The 19551-nt window shown below is 32.0% G+C and overlaps 1 protein-coding gene across 3 annotated transcripts in view; it reads right to left on the reverse strand.

Annotated features, from left to right (window-relative positions):
* MIPOL1 (mirror-image polydactyly 1) overlaps positions 1–19551 on the reverse strand; it is a 476051-nt gene that overhangs the window by 358208 nt on the left and 98292 nt on the right. For all 3 annotated transcript variants that reach the window (XM_027847439.1, XM_027847437.1, XM_027847438.1), the window contains 3 exons: positions 14136–14367; positions 11899–12034; positions 9688–9793 (listed from right to left, as the gene is read on the reverse strand). In XM_027847439.1, the coding sequence (XP_027703240.1) occupies positions 9688–9793; positions 11899–12034; positions 14136–14275 (382 nt within the window). In that variant the 5' untranslated portion in view covers positions 14276–14367. The remainder of the gene's footprint in view (positions 1–9687; positions 9794–11898; positions 12035–14135; positions 14368–19551) is intronic.

The following is a 19551-nucleotide window of genomic DNA, read 5'->3' on the forward strand; positions in this document are numbered from 1 at the left end:
CTCAACATGTCAAATATCTACCCAATACCCCTAGTACTACAATATTCTAAACAAATACAAATATCAATAAAGATTTTTTTCAAAAATAAACAGAACTGTCACAGTTCACAGAACTTCTGCACTTGCTAATTCTCCAAATACAATGCTTTTCAATAAAAATGAACAAATGAGACCAAAACATTTTCCAAATTTATAAATCTTTCATAATATTGAATATTTTCCCTATGAAGAAGAAATAACAAAATATTTTTTCCAAAATTTCCAGTGAAATCCCAGACAGCATATACCAATGTACGTTGTCTCTAAAATTTTTCTTCAAAACAATTATTTCAACTCATTGCTTAAATTTGTTACTGGACTCTTCATGTCAATAGCATGAGCATTCTTTTCATTTAGTTTAAATTTCAAAATCAGTGGTTTTTTTGAACCTCTTATGATCTAAGATTCCCTCCACATAAATGATGAGTTGATTGTAGTCTTTTAATAGTGCAGCCAAATAATCTTGTTTGTTTGTTTTTCAGTTTGATCCATATGGTATTAAGAAGAGAATAAAATTAGAAGACAAAAAATATTCTTAGCTAAAAATTGATTCCAGAAATAAAAGTGGCTATAGTATTTACATATAATTTTAGTGTAACATTTCTGTTATATGCACATAATGTGTCTTCTTTGAAAACCTAAGACAATAATTTGAAATTACCCTCACTCAAGTAAAGTAAGTGAAAGAACCAATATATTGAGCACTGTTTTTGTATTTCTTTGGTAGGTTCCCCCTTTTGGTAGTTTTTCCAAGGAAGGATCTAGAAGCTTAAGTTTGATGAAACCAACCAAGTAGTAGGGTTTTTTCACCTTAAAAAAAATAAATAATCGAAAGAAAATGTATCTATTAAGTAACTTTCCTATTCATTCATATCTTTTCCCCATTTTTCAAAAGATAAGCAACAAAATAGATATGAACCAAGATGCTCTTTCTACAGCTTAATAAAACCATGATACAGAAAGTTATTACTGTTTATTGTATATTATTTAAAAGAAATGTAAAACATGCTATTTTCCAGAAAGCCAGATTCTTCTTTTTCAACAAATGACTAGATAACTATATTAGATCACTAATAAAAAATAGAAATGGATCAAGTAATTTTATAAATTACACAAAGAGGTTTCATAATTAAAATGGAAAAAAAAGAATTTTCAAAAATCATTTGAGTGATATTAATTTGTGCCAATTACAGATTAATGTAAGATATCAGATTATATGCAAATTTTAAATTTAGGCATTTAATGTCTTTATTTTAGTTTTTTAACACTGGTATGAATTTTAGAAGTAAAACAGATGACGTAAACTATCTTGGAAATTTCAACACAGGCATCAGAATGAAAAATCCATGTTTCAAAAATATTAAAATAAGTATTACTTATATTGTACACAGATTATTTGAATCATGTTTTATTTGAAAAATATTTAAAACAACACAGAAGTACACTCAAACATTAGATCCCCACAAAGATTTTAAAGGCTGGATTCTTGAAAAATGTATTCAAATGACTTAATTATTTTTTGTGAAACATTTAGTTGGCAGTATATCTTTGAAATTTCAAATAGAGTAATTACATGAATTACTTATGACTATGTGATATTTGCCTAAATTCAAAAGCAAAACTGCTTAGTTTCAAGGATTTGAATGTACTTGTCCATAACAAATTCAATTAATATTCAAGTTCCAGAAAAAAAAGATTTTTCCCCCTTTGATTGAAGGATTGCCCAGTCTCCTTTCAAGCATTACATGATATGACAGTTGCCATAATAAATCCAAATTCATGTTCACAGACTTCAAGAACTGAGGATGAAATGTAATGACAACATTCTAATGATCAGATATTTCAAACAGATGATTTTTTTCAAACTCTAGTCATCTTCTTTTACCCTCATCAAAGGCACAGTAATATATTTAAAAAATCTCTATATTTAGTTAACTAAAAAATGTTCATGATCAGTCTAAGCTTCTATTTTCACTTAATAAATTAATTAAAATGATAAATGCAGTCAAGTATGCATTTTTTCCAAAAAGTGGACTGCATTTAGGATCAGCTTATTTTTTGATAATAAATTATCTTAGAGTGAATAATAAACACTAATATTTTGCTATAAGAAAAATGTAGACGTCCACTATAAAATTCTTCCAATTTGTCCAATGATTATACTCTAAATTACACTCTAAATTGATGCTGATTTAATAAAAACTGTATGCTCATTTTTTAAATACTTAAATTGAAATATATAAACTTAAGCTACATATTTGCCTTGCTCTTTTGTATCACAGATATTAATCAAAATATTCCTGTCTTTTTATATCAATCTTCTACAAATTAATAACTGTTTGAAGATTTAACATTTTTTAGAAGTAACACTAAATATCAAAGTTTTAAAATTGGATCTGTGAAGAAACTGAGAAACAATGGACTTCATAATGAAAAATATACAATAAGAATATTAATTAGTGAATATATATATAAATAACAATGAATACTACCTAAAATATATATATATAATATAAATATATATAACAATATATGAATATATATTGTATAAATAATATATAAATATGTAAATATAATATATAAATAACAATGAATACTACCTAAAATTTAGGCATAAATAGTGTGTTTCAGATTTCTGTATACATACTACCAATTAAATGTTTACACACATACATAATATATACGTGTGCATATATTTATAAACTATATACATATAGCTTATAAACTCTGTGTGTGTGTGTGTGTGTGTGTGTGTGTGTGTGTGTGTGTGTGTGTAGTTTATAAACAAGAGTTGGGGACTATGAAGTTATTTTGGCTAAATCCCAATATTGGCCTTATTTCAGTTTAATTGGAAGAGGATCTCAAATTCATCTTCTCCATGAGATACCAGGAACCTGGATTTCTCTTTGTACCAAAGGTTAATAAGAAATGTGTCTGCAAAAGTCAAACAGCATTAAATACCAAAAACTGATTATTATTCCACAGGAGTTGTTCTGTCATTCATAATCTCTTCATGCTTCAACCTTCCACAGCTAATCTTTAATGGATGACATGGAAGACGGCAAAATAACTAACATCTAGCGCAGGGACTCTGAAGTGAGCTTTTCAGGAAATGGAAAAGTAAGCTTTAAAAAAAAAAAAACAAATAACCTGAAATGTAGCTTACTACCACATTAAGGTGTAAAAGAGACCCTTTAACCATGAATCAATAAATATTATTACATGAAAATCTAAAGAGTACCTGCATCATAGGGGAAATGCAGGGCAAGTACCCAGAGGAGGAAATAAACATTAATATAATACCTACTATGTGTCAGGCATTGTACTAAGCACTTATACATAACAAAATGACTAAAATTAACATGAATTACCCTGAAAATAAGTTGTAATTCATGAAACTAAGGCTCTTCAGGATAAATGAAATAATTAACTGAACATGTATATGCATGTGTAATGTGCATGCTTACACATAAACAGAACACCAATCAATTGTCAGAAGTGAAGAGATATTAGTAAAGTATTTTGGAAACCTTAAAGCATTACTTAAATTTGTTATTATGATGACGAAGATAAAATCTAGCATTAAGGAGTTAAAAGCAAGTAACATTTGAATATCTAAAATCTCAAAGGTTTCTACTTAAGTATATGTGTGTACATATATATGTATGTATATATGTATATATACACATATTCAAGAGTACAATGTTCTGAAACTAAATCAAAACACATCAAGTTGCATAATAATGTGACACTATTCTTGTATTCATAGAATTGGATAATTAACAAAAATTTGTAGTTGCAAGTGATCACAGAGACTATCTGATTTAACTATAAAGAAATATAGATGTTTCTGCTTCACAACTGATTATTTTATTTTTGGGAAAAGACACAGTGATTCACAGCATAAAAACATGGCAATTTTATCTACCACAGTTTTCTAACGGATTGCATAGAGGTTAAAATGTAATAACCTGCCAACCATTAAAAAAATTGTTCATCTCTATAATTTATGAGTCAATACATAACTAATACCTTTTGCACTGACAAATTAAGCCATATCTCAGTCCTGTTATAGACACTAGGAGGCAGCTAGGCACTTTTAGAAGCTCTATTAAATCTTTTTAGAACACTAATATGTTTTTAGTATAGGGAAAGAGTAATCAATCAAATAGTATCCTGAAAGCCTGAAAAAACAATAGCATTTACAAATAATTTAGGTCCTTAGAAGAACCTTACATAAACTGACACTTATTTTTCTTTTTTTTTTCTTTATTTCTTTTTTTTTCTTTTTTGCTTCTGATAATACCTCAAAAAGTTTTAATTTAACTCACTACTTCATTACATTTTGGTACTGGAAAAAAATAAGAATCACAATGCAATGTTCATTGTGCATTTCCCCCTTGTAGACTTACTTGCTTACTTGTCTTATTTAGACTACAATGACTAGCACATATTTCGAGCCAGGCAAGTACTATATACCATACCGTAGGACATGTAACCTTTATAATCTCCAAAAATTTAATGAAAATTACATTATTATTTTACAAATGAATTTTTATATTTTTCGGGTTATTTAACTACATATTTACGGGCTCAAGTTATTTTCCAATTACAGAGTAAATCTCTATCACCTTGATCAGTTGCTCATTTAATGTTTTCTATTATATTTATATTCTCTAAAAGTTAGCTCTGCAATGATGGGAATCCTTAATGGTGCAATGGCACTTCCATTCTACTTATTTTGTGTTGGAAATAATAAGTGTATGTTCTACCACTTATTCTGATGGCATATAAATAATAACATTACAATGATTTTGAAATTAGAAGTTAAAAGAGAAAAAAGTTAAAGAACATAACAATTAAAGAAATTTCAAATTGACCAAAACATAGATAATTTTTTGACCAAATGACAGGATGCCATAAATACATGTTATGATTATATTAATCAAATACTAGCAGTGTTTGAAGTGAAGGGGAAAATAGTAAGAACTCAAAGCAACCAATATGTATGGAACAAGGCACAAGGCTAACTACTTCCTAACTGTCCTAATTACTACTTCCTCTTCCACATATCAAGCTAGAGAAGAAAAATAACTTTCCCACTCCAGATACACACATATACATATCATTACAGCATAATCTAGGGTCAGGGAGAGCATCTGCTCCATGTCTGAACTTGGAAAAAATCACATACTGCAACAGTATAGGAAGACCTATAGTAGAAAAAATCCTGGGATAGGAATCAGGATACTTTTTTCAAATCTAAGTACTAATTAGCATTAGTATTAATTGTGTGACCTTGGACTAGTCACTTCACCTCTCTAATCAGAGAAAGGAGGTAAGAGAAGGAAGGGGAAAGGGAGGAAGTGGAAAAGGTGGAAAAGGAGAAGAGAAAGCGAAAGGGGAAGAAGAAAGATGAAGAGGAAGAGGAAGGAAGAAGGAAGAGGAGGAAGAGGAAGAAGTAAGAAGAAGCAAGAAGAAGAAAGAAACTGCAGCACTAGATAATCTCCACTTTCGCTGGCAGACAAACTAATACAGTGAACATATTATTTTGATCACTAAATTCTTAGAAAGAAAAAGGGGATGTCTGTAATCTTATGGTAACACTGAGATCTGATGAGCAAAGAAGGGCAAAAGGAAGTAACACCAACTAGTTCACATTAGGTAAAAATCAATGGGATAAGTACATATCAGGATTGAAGAATAATCTATATCAGCCAGGACTGAAACGCAGAAAATGTTAGCATGTATAGAAAACCTGTTCAGCTTCTCTCCTTTTAACTCTCTCTGCTACTCAATTTGATACCTTGTATTCTAATTATTTGTATACATGTTTTATATCTCCCCTACTATTCTTACCGAGAGCTCTGATCACTCTATTTTCCTTATTCTGCCATTCTAGTCCATTACTGCAGCTCTAATTTTACTTTCAGTCCTTCCTAATCTTGACCCCATAAATAACCAGTTTAATTGCCTCATTATCTACCTTCCCCTATAACTTCATGCTGCTGAGCACTGATGGAAGAAATCTTCATTGATGAATAATAATGCTGTTATTCTTCCCTAATTCTTTTCTTCATCATCACTCCAACCTCCCTCTCAGTCTTCACGTCTTGTTTTACTGAAAAAAATTCAGACCATTTGTCCTGAGCTTCTGTTTTCCTCTGCCCCACTCTATTCCCTTCCTCTAGTCTCAGATAAAGAGTTGGCTATTTTCTTTGCTCAAATCAAGATGAAACCTCTGATTCCAAGCTTTCTCCTTCCCAGCCTCCTTTCATTTTTCTCCCTCTCTCAGTCTCATGTCTTGACAATTCTATCTCAATACATTGTTCACATCCTTCCCCTTCTCTTCACTCATATCTCTGTTCAACTGGAGCACTGAAATAAACTTCTAACTGCTCTCCTTGCTTCTAGTCTTTCCTTTCTTGAATCTATCCTCCAAAAACAAAACAAAACAAACAAAAAAACTGTCCGAAAACACAGGTCTGATTATGTCACTCCCTATCTCAAAAATTTTCAGTGGCTCCCTATTGCCTCTAGTATGAAAACTTGGCATTTAAAATCCTTTATGATGTGACATCATCCTATTTGTCCACAATTCAATATGAGAGCTGCTAAATAGGAAAAAAGGCAAGTGTATAATCCAGTGAAATATAAGTACTTGAGGGCAAGAAGTATTTTCTTCTGGGGTTTTGGTCGTTGTATTCCCAACATGCAACAGAATTCCTTGCACATAGGAGGTGCTTAATAAATGTCTATTAAATTTTAATAAATTTCTACTGAGTATTAACACCACAATACAAATAAATACAAATATAAGGGTTTGATCTGAGAACTCTTGCACAGGAAAACAAGGCAAGATTTGGCAATCTCAACATTACAAATTTCATAAAGTTTTGCCATTTCTTGTCCTATATATAAAGGCTATCATAGGGCTAAGGTACTTTAAGACCAAAACACAAGCAAAAAATAATAAAAAATATTATATTTAGTATTTTCATCAATTTTAATTTTTGTTAATAATTAAGATATTTGCAAGGCCTTAGGAATGAATAGCCAAAGAAGTCTTACTTTTACAATTCTTGCTCTTTCTTTAAAGTGAAATTTTATTTTAACACGTTTTCGTTTCCTAGTGAGGTAGGTTAGTTTGTAATGCATTTATATGCTCCCAAAATATACACTAACATTTTTATTTTATAAATGTGTGTACATGTGTTTATGATGTGCTTTTCTGCAGCTACTTTTTTAGTTTGGCAGAAAAAAACTAAACAATACGAACATAAACATCCATCTTTATAGATTTAATTTGCTATCTCATATGTACTAGAGAAATAAAATATGAGTTATAACTCAATCACCATCTTACAGTGCTCTTTCCTTTTCAAAATCCTGACACAGAAAAAAATGTGATAGTTTTGCACACAGGCAAATGACAGAGCCTGCATAGGTAGTTTGTAATTGGACAATATGTAAAGGTTCAAAAGTTCATTTGAGGATCAGTTTTATTGAACTTCTTGAGCCACTGAAGAAAGCCTCAAGGCTTTCTTGAGGATTTTATTACTCTCTACTTTGGGTAGACTATACAATACTCTCTCACATTTTTAAGTAGAGCATTTTCATTTTTGTCAGACTGAGAGAAGCTATACGCATGAAAATAAATATGTATGAATATATACTTTAGAAAGCAGTGATTTTCATGTTTAAAAAGTTGTTTCTGCCTTCATTTTGTGAAAAAAGGAGTCATTAAAAATTAAATAAAATGTATAATTTTTTTCTAAGGAGGTTATTTTGTTTATTCAAAATCAATTGTGAGTCAGAGAATGTATGAAAAACACCTTTTAAATAATTTAATTTCATTAATATGAATCAATATTTAATTTTGATATATTATTTCAGATGACTTGTATAAATCATGCACTAACTCAAAAATAAGCCTAAATATTTCAGCATTTTATGACAGACAAAACATTTAGCCTTTAACTTAGCTCTGTTTCCTCATATAAATGATTGGGCATTAACCATATGGATAAAATACCCAGTCATAGTTAAATGGCATTATGTCAGGTAATTATCACTTGTTGAGTTTTTGCTCTATGTGTGGAATATTAGCTTATAGTTCTACCAAGTTCTAGGTAGGGACAGCAATTTTCCATAATTTTCAGATAGAATGGTGTAAATAAAAAGAATACTAACTAGTTTTGGAGCCAGAAAATATAGATTGAAGTTGTAGCCATAATAATTATGCAAACCATAGCAAATTATTTGACCTCTTTGAGATTTAATTTCCTCATCTGTCAAAAGGGGGACAATGAGGATTGTTGTGAGGAAAGCATTTTATAACTGTTAAAGCACTATATAAATGTGAGTTGTTATTGTTACTTGCATAACACATACACAGGGAAAAACAACATCTCAAAATAAACATATGGCTTGGAATAAAATCAAAATTATTTGCATAAATGATTGGGGGCCAGAGTGCCAAGAAATTAGTTTCTAATCATATTTTAAAACCCCTCATTTTCACAATAACATTGTGGGTTTTTTTATATGTGTAATTCCCATATTCCCATTATAAGATGAAAAATCAAATTCACGGGAGTTTGACATTAAGAGAAAAGCCAACCATCTGGTATTCAGCTAGAGAATTTACTTATAATCTTCTTTGTTTTATTTTCCTAGTGATATTTCCTTTCTAACAATATTTTATAGGCAAGATATTCCTCTTACCTATAAGATGATATTAAGTAATGCAATTCCACATTATGTGCCCAAATTAGAGTGAGAATTTCCTACAATACAAAAAAATTATATTTTTGTGTTCTTTTTATAATCACTTTTATAGACATGCTAATTAAAATGAAAATGTTAGCCTAAATTATATATAATGTGCCTTCTAGTTCTTAATGTATATGTATTTATGTATTTATATGAAAAAGCTTTATAACTTTGTAGGATTATCTAAATGTTACAGTAAATAAAAAAAAGGTCTCTTTAAATTATATTTTATATCTTTTTAAAAAAATATCTCTTTGTATGGACCTACTTAATGAAGATAAGCACCAGCTCCTTTAAAGCAATAATTTTCAGTCACAACCTTTCATTTTTAAAATCACATTTTAATCTTCTTTTGGAAAAGCATTATCTCCTTCCTTATTCATACACTTCATCAGATGAAAATTCATTAACTACAGAAAACAAATTTTTGATCAACTAAAGGTTTCATTTGGCAATGAATGTGACTATCTCCATACAAAAGAGAAATATTTCTCTGAACATGCTAAAACAATAAATGGTATTTGAACTGCTGGTTGAAAGGTAGAGGCACTGGTAATCATTATTTCGCCTTGTTTGTTCAGGCCTTTCCAACAAAACAAACAACCTTTTTGTGATTGGATTGACATGGTGTTAACAATGCATTTAATGCCCAAATCAGTATGAATACAGGTAAAGCTCTCACTAATACCAGGACCAGGATGTTAAAGCCACCTATTTTCTAAGCAACTCTAAACAGCCAAAAAAAAAAAAAAAAAAGCCCTGTAGTCCAATCTCCCCTCCTTCAGCAAACAAGCAAACCCTCACCAAGCCACGTCATATAACATCTTCACATATGATCCATATGGCCATCTGTGAAAGACTGATCTACTATACCTGCTGTCTTTTCAGCAATTTTAGCTTCTGTTGCTCTCTCCAGGAGTTCCAGCTCAAGCTTTAATGTCTTCACTTCTTTACCTTCTTGAGCCAGTTTTTCTTGAAGCTGAAAACATGTTGAAATGAAGTTTCTTATCTGATTGGCTTTCAGGATATAGATAATCAACTCCAAAGGAAAACTTCATATTATCTCTCAAATGTACTGTTTAATCATGCATGTTTTTTTCTAAAGATGATCATAAGAAATATCATAAGGATTTCATCATGCTTCACATTAATCCAAAGTTTTTTATATTCATTATAGAAAGTCTGAAAAAAACCTTCTGAAATTTTTTATCAAGGCAAAAAATAACATTAAAATGAATAAGTACCACTAAGAATCATATTGGCTAAAGAATCATGAACATAATAGGTACTTAATAAATGTTTTATTTAACTGAACTGAAGATAACCTCAGAAGCTAATCTAAGTCATTTTGCTGTTTTTATAAGACTATCCACTAACTATGGTACTGACTATATTTTACTGCCTCACTTATTAGTTCATTCCAATATCTCATAAGTCTTAAAGTTAGAAAGTTAATCCTGAAGTCTAATCTAAATCTTTACTGCTGCTATTCAAGGATCTTCTGGTCCTAACCTAAGTGGAAATACTAACACAATGCCTGCCACATAGCAGACATACAATAAATATTTGTAGATTGACTCAAAGAATGAGCTGCTTTTCTCTTTCTCCCTCACATAAAATTGCTCCATATATTTCAAGACTCTTATTAAATTCTCCCTTAGTATTTATTTTATTTTTTTTATTTTCTAGACTTTCATCACTTCTCTTGTTCTCTTATAACAGAGTTGGTTAAGTTTTTTGTATCATGGATTCCTCTGGCAGTCTACTGAAGCCTACAGATCCCCTTCTCAGAATAATGTTTTTAAATGCATAAAATAAAATACATAGGATTACAAAGGAAACAAATTATGTTAAAATATAGTTCTCAAAGTAGTAAAGAAAAAAAAGTGTGATATATTTCATGAATTACCTGAAATCCATCCATGTATCTCGGATTATGAAACCCATTCCTTATAGAAAGCCTCAAATTTCCTCACAATGTGCTTCAGGTTAAAAAGACATAAACAGAATATAGTATTCTAAAACACGCATGACTAATTCTAAGCATGCTGACAGGCAGCATGGAGTAGTAGATTAGGAGCTACCATCAGAGTCAGGAAGATCAAAGTTGAAATCCCACTTCTGACACATAATGGCCATGTGACCCTGGGCAAGTCACTTGATTTCTTAGTGACCCTACACAATTTTCTAACACCGTAAATTTCAAAGAAAGTACAGGTCTGCATTGGTAGAAAGGATTCCTCACTAGAAACTCTTCTATATCAATGAAATCATAGGTCCGTTAAAAAATGATGCTGAATATAAGAAAAAAGTATAAATTGAAAAAATTTTCTGCCATAGTGTAAGTGGGCACTCTGAAAGTAAAGTAATATAAATCCATAGATCAAAATGTCACTGCTCTGATAAAGACACAAATGATACAACAAAGTAAAAATGATTAAGTACAACACAGAGAAATATTAGAATATAAAAAATGTGTAGGAGTAGTAAATAAGATTGAAAAGGCCGTTATGGTCAAAGGGATAAAACTGGCATAAGATTCAAAGAAGGTGGTGAAAGAATATGATAATTTTCTTTAATTTGGGAACAATGAAATTGCCTAAGGAAAAAGGAAGAAAAAAGAAAAAGCTTGCCAAATCTCAATATATTAAAGCTCAGTTACAAATATTAGAGAGGTAAAACACAGGGCAGAAACTAATAAAAAAGAAAAAAAAATACTTTATAAAAAGTAATTTGAAACTAGTTTTTGTACTTCTCACATTGTAAAGTTCTGAAAGAAGCACAGTAATGTGCTTCAATGAAATGTGTATCAATGAATTTCTTTTTAGTTACGTGTTCAGAATACTCTGTATCTTTACGATAGGTATGACATAAATGGCTAGAAAGACACAAAAGAGACAGAAAAAAAATTCTCTTTAACCAATCCTTGAAATTAAACATAAGCTAACAGGTCAAAAAGTAAAGCTATTGTTAAAGTGTTAAAATAAAACAAACAATAAAACTAAGTCATAAAGGATGAAAAGACAGACAGTAAGTTAACTGTTAAAAGCATGTTATACAGTTATTAGAGTACCTATAATGTACCTTTTCATTGCTTGTCTTGAGAATGTTCACTTCTTTTAGAAGGAATGATATAGTCCTGTCTTTATCTACATTTTCGGTAATTTGACAAGGTGCCATAAAATCACAGAGTAGATCACTGTTTCTATGTTCTAAAATACTGCAATAAAGAAAACAAAAAAGTCAAAAGATGCATGATTATCATTATCATCATAAAGAATATAATAGAAATGTTTTAACTTTTCTAATGAGGGAAGCATCTGATGAAAAAAATTATAAAGATAAAAAGCTTTCTAATAAATTAATATTAGCTATGAACTTCTCTTATAGGTATTTATTGCAGACTAAGTGTAAATTTGGCTTAATCTAGGAGGTTCAAGGTTTTGTTGTTGCTGTTGTTTAAAATGTACTAGGCATTCAAATCTGGCCTCAGACACTTGATTCAAATCCGGCCTCTGACACTTGACACTTACTAGCTGTGTGACCTTAGGCAAGTCACTTAACCCCATTGCCTAGCCAAAAAAATAAAATAAAAAAGGGGACAGCTGGATAAAGGCGCAGTAGATAGAGCACTGGTCCTGAAGTCAGGAGGACCCAAGTTCAAATTTGACCTCAGACCAAACACTTGACACTTACTAGCTGGGCAAGTCACTTAACTCCAATTGCCTAAAAAAAAAAAAAATATTAGGCACTGGTAAACTATAAAAATCAAATTAAAATGACTTTAATAATTGAAATTTCAAATGCATGACACAAGAAGGAAAAGGACATAAAACAGAACTCTCCTTCAGTAGTCACTAAGTTAGAAAATGAAGGAAGCATGCTATAAGCAGTTCCATCTCAGGAAAAAATTTATGACAGTGCTCACTGGCCCCAAATCAATCCTTTTATAATTCAAATTATCAGGCTTGGCTGTCAGGTGGGACTAAACCAAGGGGTGGGACAGAAGATGGGCTGTGGCCACCAAAGCTTCAATAGCCGTAAGAATCCATCCAAGCTCTTACTCTATCACCATCCCTGGGTGACAAGTTCCCAAAAATTTTCCAGGGGACCTTTCGAAATAATCTCAAAAAATAGCCCTACAAAAAGGAAGGACATTAAAATATATATACACATATTATATATATAACAATGTAAATAATCACTTTTAAATGGCTGGAAAATGGTTTCATGAGAAATTTATAAAAAATTTTCCAGAATAAGAAAACTGTGAAGGTCAGGAGTAGTACCAGGAACACCAGGTTCATTGACTAGATGATAATATGTCCAATATTGACAATGGTCCCCTTCATAGATTTGGACCATATGAATAAAAATAACTAAGAATTTGAAGGCAATCAATCTGATGGCTCAACTGATAGCACCATAAATTCAGTGTTCTCAGTCCCACCAGCTAAAAATCTTTCCTCTCTAGGAGCACCACTGTGGGCCTCTAATGAAGGCCTACAATCTTCTTTTACAGGGATACGATGAAAGTACCCTTTCACTTTCATCCAAGAGTCTAAATTCACTATTAAATAAGTCAAAGAATCCCTCTTCTTTCAAATGAACTCCCCATCACAACAACTGTAATAAAAGATAATTTTATCATCCTTATATCATTGAAAAACAAAGCCTTTCCCAATAATTCAAACTCTTTGTCCCTCAAGCCATTCTAGGAAAGGAAACTTGCCAATTAAGGCAAAATTAATGAATCTACCAATTAAGAGGGAACTTGAACCATTTGTCCATATTGTACAGGTGCTTTGGGGTGGGGGAGGGGGAGATGTTAGAATCCATTCTGTGGATATACATCTTGATTCATATTGACTGATTTCTTCTAAGAAAAAAAATCTAATGATGCCTCATATATATACACACATATATAATGTTTTTAATATTCACAAAGAATTTTATGTATATTACCTCATTAGATCCTCATAACAAACCTATAAGGTAAAGGTCTACAAGTATCTTTGCTTTACAAATTAAGGAACTGAGCATCAAAGAGTATGAGCACATTGCCCACAGTCCCACTGCTAGGAAGCATCTGAAGCATAAAGTAAACTTAGGTATTCTTGACACCAAGGACTTGGAACCCATTATGCTTCACTAACATTCAACACCACGGAACAGAAATAATAGAATACCATGCTGGAGACCCCAAATTCAATTATATAAATAAAAACTGCAATAGGAGAAATAAGACCCAAACTGAACAGGGTATACATTTCTCCCTATTCTTGCTTTCTGATCTTAAATGTAAAGCATTTAATACTCACTCAGATTTTTCAGTAGTAGAATAGGTAGTACCATCCTCTGGGTAGAAGTCAATGACTTGAAAGCTCCTTGGTTTATCCATCAGAAGCTTTGTCTCCTCAAACATAATCTGTTTTACTAATTCATTATATTCATGTTGCATGCATCCAGCAGAATTGGTAACAAGTTGGTCACCTGGTTGTGAATTTTTCTTTTTCAATATAGTCTCTTGTTCATGGGAACTTTGGACTACATCTGAACATTAAAAATACAATTTGATTTTAATTTATGATTGAAAAATGAATACATTTGATTTTTAGAGAAACTCTGTTTCAGCTTTGCATACAACGCTTGCTTATTATGATACTGCTATTAATTAGGCAAGTCTATCCTGTAATGGTTGCAACTAATATTCAATTCCATGAATAAATGGCTAGGGAGGACATTTTTAGAGCATTTCTTCTTTCCTCATTTCTCCTTTCATTACTCAGACAAATAGAACACAGATACTACACAATCACATTTTTAATTCACAAATATAAGGACTAGTAAGCATTGGATTATTAGCCAGGAAGTATGAACTTTATTCCTTGCTTCATGTTAATGAAGGTGCCTCACTATTTTTTTTTTTGCCCAGTTGCTTAGTACATACTAGCTATATTACAGCCATTTTCTAAAGATTTAATGTTAAATTCTTGGAAGAAAGTTCACTATAAACATAAAATTCAAAAGGTAAACATTTCCATCAGCAAATCAAATAAACATGCCTAAGTGCTGACTGCTGTGATAGCTGATATGATTCTAATACAAAAGATTCTTGGCTTTCAAATGATGGCTAAAACTTTACTAATTCCTGTGGTAGGGGAGCTGTGGGATAAAAAGAGGTTAAAGAAAACTTGTAAATAGGATTACAATATTCTAAGCAGAGAATAATATTTCTCACTGGGGAATCTCCCAATAAGAACAAACTGAAATAAATGTAAGCTAACATCATAATTTTCATGTGTTTGATACTATTTCAACAACATTATTAAGCACTACATTGGAACTACAGATGACACAAAGATAATTGACATTGCCCTCAAGGAGTTTATTAGAAATCTAGTAGGGGAGATACAAATATCAAAATAACAATACAAATCATGTTTAAGGGAATTATAAGAAAAAATTTTCCTCTGTAAAAAAATTTCCTGTGTAAGGTAGATCAAAGAAAGCTAGTCTGGGATGGTGTAATAGATGTTGCTCTTGAAATGTATGTTTCAGCTGGAAGTAAAAAGTTATAAGGGAAATTTTTTAAATTACTTTTGATTTCAGAATAATTCAGTGAAAGGGAAATAGAATTTCATCATCCTGATTAAATGTTATGACATATCTATTTCAAAATCTGTTATAAATTGCAGTTCAAGAAATCATAAATCTAAAGACTGTTTTTTTGTTCTATTACAAGAGCACTAATTCCTCTATAACTACAAGATTTTTATCCTCTTCTATTTCCCATACAACTTGACACTGGCAACATATAATCAGAGTTTACTTCACTAGAGTATTTTTTTTGACTGAAGCTTACTATATTCTTAACAAAACAAATAATTTATCATTGAAATATCGTTCTATAATTAATTTCTATAAAAAGCAAGTACAAAACTACAAAATACAACTATATGCTATCTATGAAACATGCATGCTTAACAAAGTCATATAAATAAAAATCACCAATAATCAAGTTGCAATTTTATTTATCTAAAAACTTCTTTAAAGGGTCATAAAACTTAGAGCTAGAAGGGACTTCAGAGATCATTTAGACCAACTCACTCATTTTACAAATGAGGACACTGAGGCTTAAAGAACCCAAGAAGCCACATTTTCTGATCATTCATCCCTGTCATGGTTCAAAAGCTCTGTCTGGAGCCTTCTTCTCTCTGTACTATCTCTCGATACCTCCATCAGCTTCCATGAGTATCTCTATGCAGGTAACTGACAAATTTATATATCTAACCCCAGTATCACTATTGAACAGCTCTGCATCAATAAATGTTTGTTGGATTTTTCAGACTGGATGTCCTGGACATATCTGAAAATCAACATTACCAAAAGAGAAACTCATTTCCCCCCAGCTCCACCCCTCTTTCAAACTTCCCTGTTTTTTTCAAGGATGCTCTATTCTTCCAGTCTCTTAGGTTCATAAACTTGACATTATCCTCAATAACATAGTCTGGATCACTCTATTTTTCAATCATTTGCTAAACACTGTATTTCCTTCATCAATAACATTTTTTGCCTTTTCTTTACTCACATAACAATCATCATAACTGAAGTTATTATGATGCCTCACCCAAACCATTGCAATGACCTCCTGACTGGTACCCTGCCTCAAGTCTCTCCAAAATCAAATCCTCCACAGAATTATCAAATTATTTCCTTCAAGGGCAGACCTTACTATATCACACTCCTACTCAAAAATAAACTCCAGTAGGTCCCTGTTATCTCTGGGATAAAATATAAACTCCTGTGTTTGATTTTTAATGTCTTTCAAAATTTTATCCCTATCTTTCTAGACTTAATGTACGACATTCTTTTTCCCCATACTTTGTGATTCACTCACTCATGGCATTCTGTTTGATAAAGAATGTCTCCAAAACAGTAATGTTCTGCAAAATATGATGTCAGATTTGAAACTCAAATATAAAGAATTAGAAAATCTGGCAGAATAGAATAAAAAGAAAATGACACTAGTAGATCATATGAATACCATATAAAATAGACTTATCTGATACATGAGTTACCAGAGTAGAAGAAATTTCCCAGGGAAAAAATATGAATTAAGAAGATTGAATATTGTATTTCTGTTATAATAAAAAATGCCTAAAATTACTTGAAATCAAAGGCAAAGATTGATATAAGCTACAAATTGCTGACAGAGGAAAACCCTGATTTTATATGCCTAAGAAAAGTAGTGGTTAAATTTCAGAATTTCATTATCAAACAAAATATATTAAAGGCTGCTAAGATCAAAGCCACAATATATAAAGTATAACAAACAGAATACTTCAAGATTAGTCTTCACTTATTAGAAATCAAATATACTAGAATATGATATTCTGAAAATCGGAGACCACATTATACTCCCAAAGCTGCGTATAATCATGAATGATAAAACATGACTTTCAATAAGATGAGGGGAATTCAAGTCATTCTTTCAAAAGAAACCAGAATATAACAAGTCCAACCATAATACCAGTAGACCAATGATGAAGAAAGCTATCCATGTTCCAACAAAGAAGTAGCAGACTAAAGATGCACACTGAAATATATATTGTTGATATGATTTGCTCAACTGCGAATATTTATTACAAGGGATTGTGCTTTTTTCTTTATTTTTTTTTTAACCGGGGAAAGGGAGCAAGAGGGACACTGGAGAAAGAGAAAAGAAACCCTTAAAAATCAGAAATACTGTTTAAAAAAAGGAAAAAAAAAAAGAATGGGTGGGGGAGGGGCAACAGCAGAAAGGACTTTGAACTTGATTTTTAAATCACTGGGAAAGAGAAGGCTATGAAGAGGGAAAAAATTAATTAAAAGAAAACATAATAGGGGGCAGAGCCAAGATGTCAGAGTAAAAGTAGTGACTTGCTTCAGCTCTCCCCCAACCCCTTCAAATATCTGTAAAAATGGCTCAAAACAAATTCGAGAGCAGCAAAACCCACAAAAAGACAGAGTGAAACAAATTTCCAGCCCAAGACAACCTGGATAGTTGATGGGAAAGGTCTATTGCCCCAGGCTGGGAGAGGAGCGCAGTTCAGCATGGGCAATGCAGGCAAAGATCAAGGCCTCAGCAAATCTGGATGAGGGCTCAGGGGACTGAATCACTAGCAGCTATGGTAGTTTCCAGACTTCTCAATCCATAAATGCTAAAGTCAACTTAGGTCAGTAGGAAAGTTCTGTTGGACTTGAGTGAGAGAGGAGCATGGTCTGGTCCCAGCCCTGACATAGCTCTAGGACAGTGGTGGTGGCGGCTGCTTCTACCCTGATATTCTAGAACCAGAGGGTAAAACAGAAATTGAAAGATCACTTCCTGAAAGAGATCCCCAAAAGAAAACTCCTAGGAATATTATAGCAAAATTCCAGAGTTCCCAGGTCAAGGAGAAAACATTGCAAGCAGCCAAAAAGAAACAATTCAAGTATTGTGGAAACACAATCAGGATAACACAGGATTTAGCAGTTTCTACATTAACGGATCAGAGGGGCTTGGAATATGATATTCTGGAGATCAAAGGAGCTAGGATTACAGCCAAGAATCACCTACCCAGCAAAACTGAGTACAATCTTTCAGGGGAAAAAATGGATATTCAATGAAATAGAGAACTTTCAAGCATTCTTGATAAAAAGACCAGAGCTGAATAGAAAATTTGACTTTCAAATACAAGACTCAAGAAAATCATGAAAAGGTAAACAGGAAAGAGGAAACATAAGGGACTTATTAAGGTTGAACTGTTTACATTCCTACATAAAAAGATAATATTTGTAACTCATGAGACCTCAATATTCAGGTAGTTGGAGGAAATATATATAGATATATACAGACAGAGGGCGTAGGGTGAGTTGAATATTAAGGGATGATATGTAAAAAATAAAATTAAATAGTGAGAGAGAATTGTACTGGGAGGAGGTAAAAGGGAGAGGTAGAATGGGGTAAATTATCTTACATAAAAGAGGCAAGAAAAAGCTTTTACAATGGAAGGGAAGAGAGGAGAGGTAAGAGGGAATGAATAAATCTTACTCTCACTGTATTTGGCTTAAGGAGGGAATAACATACACACTCAATTGGGTATGGAAATCTATCTTACCCTACAGGAAAGTTGGGGGGAAGGGGATAAGCGATAGGTGATAGAAGGGAGTGCAGACTGAGGGAGACAGTAATCAGAAGCAAACATTTTTAAGGAGGAACAGGGTTAAAGAAGAGAATAGAATAAACAGGAGAGTAGGATAGGATGTAGGGAATTATAGTTAGTTTTTCACAACATGACTATTATGGAAGTGTTTTGCATGACTACACACGTATAACCTGTATCAAGTTGCTTGACTTCTCAATGAGGGTGGGTGGGGAGGGAGGAAGACAGAGAATTTGGAACTCAAGAGTTTTGAAAATGAATGTCAAAAATTGTTTTTACATGCAACTTGGAAATAAGATATACAGGCAATGGGGTATAGAATTCTATCCTTCCCTACCAGAAAATAGAAGATGAAGGGGATAAGAGAAAGTACAGGGGGGAGGGAGTGATAGAAGGGGGGACAGATTGGGGGAAGGGGTATTCAGAATGCATGCTGTCTTGGGGTGGGGGGAGGAGAGAGATGGGGAGAAAATTTGGAACCCAAAATCTTATGGAAGTGAATGTTGAAAACTAAAAATAAATTAATTAATTTAAGAAAAAAGAAAACAATAAT

The sequence above is a fragment of the Vombatus ursinus genome, unplaced genomic scaffold (genome assembly GCF_900497805.2).
Source record: "Vombatus ursinus unplaced genomic scaffold, bare-nosed wombat genome assembly UNPS02015406.1, whole genome shotgun sequence".
Lineage (NCBI taxonomy): Eukaryota > Metazoa > Chordata > Mammalia > Diprotodontia > Vombatidae > Vombatus > Vombatus ursinus.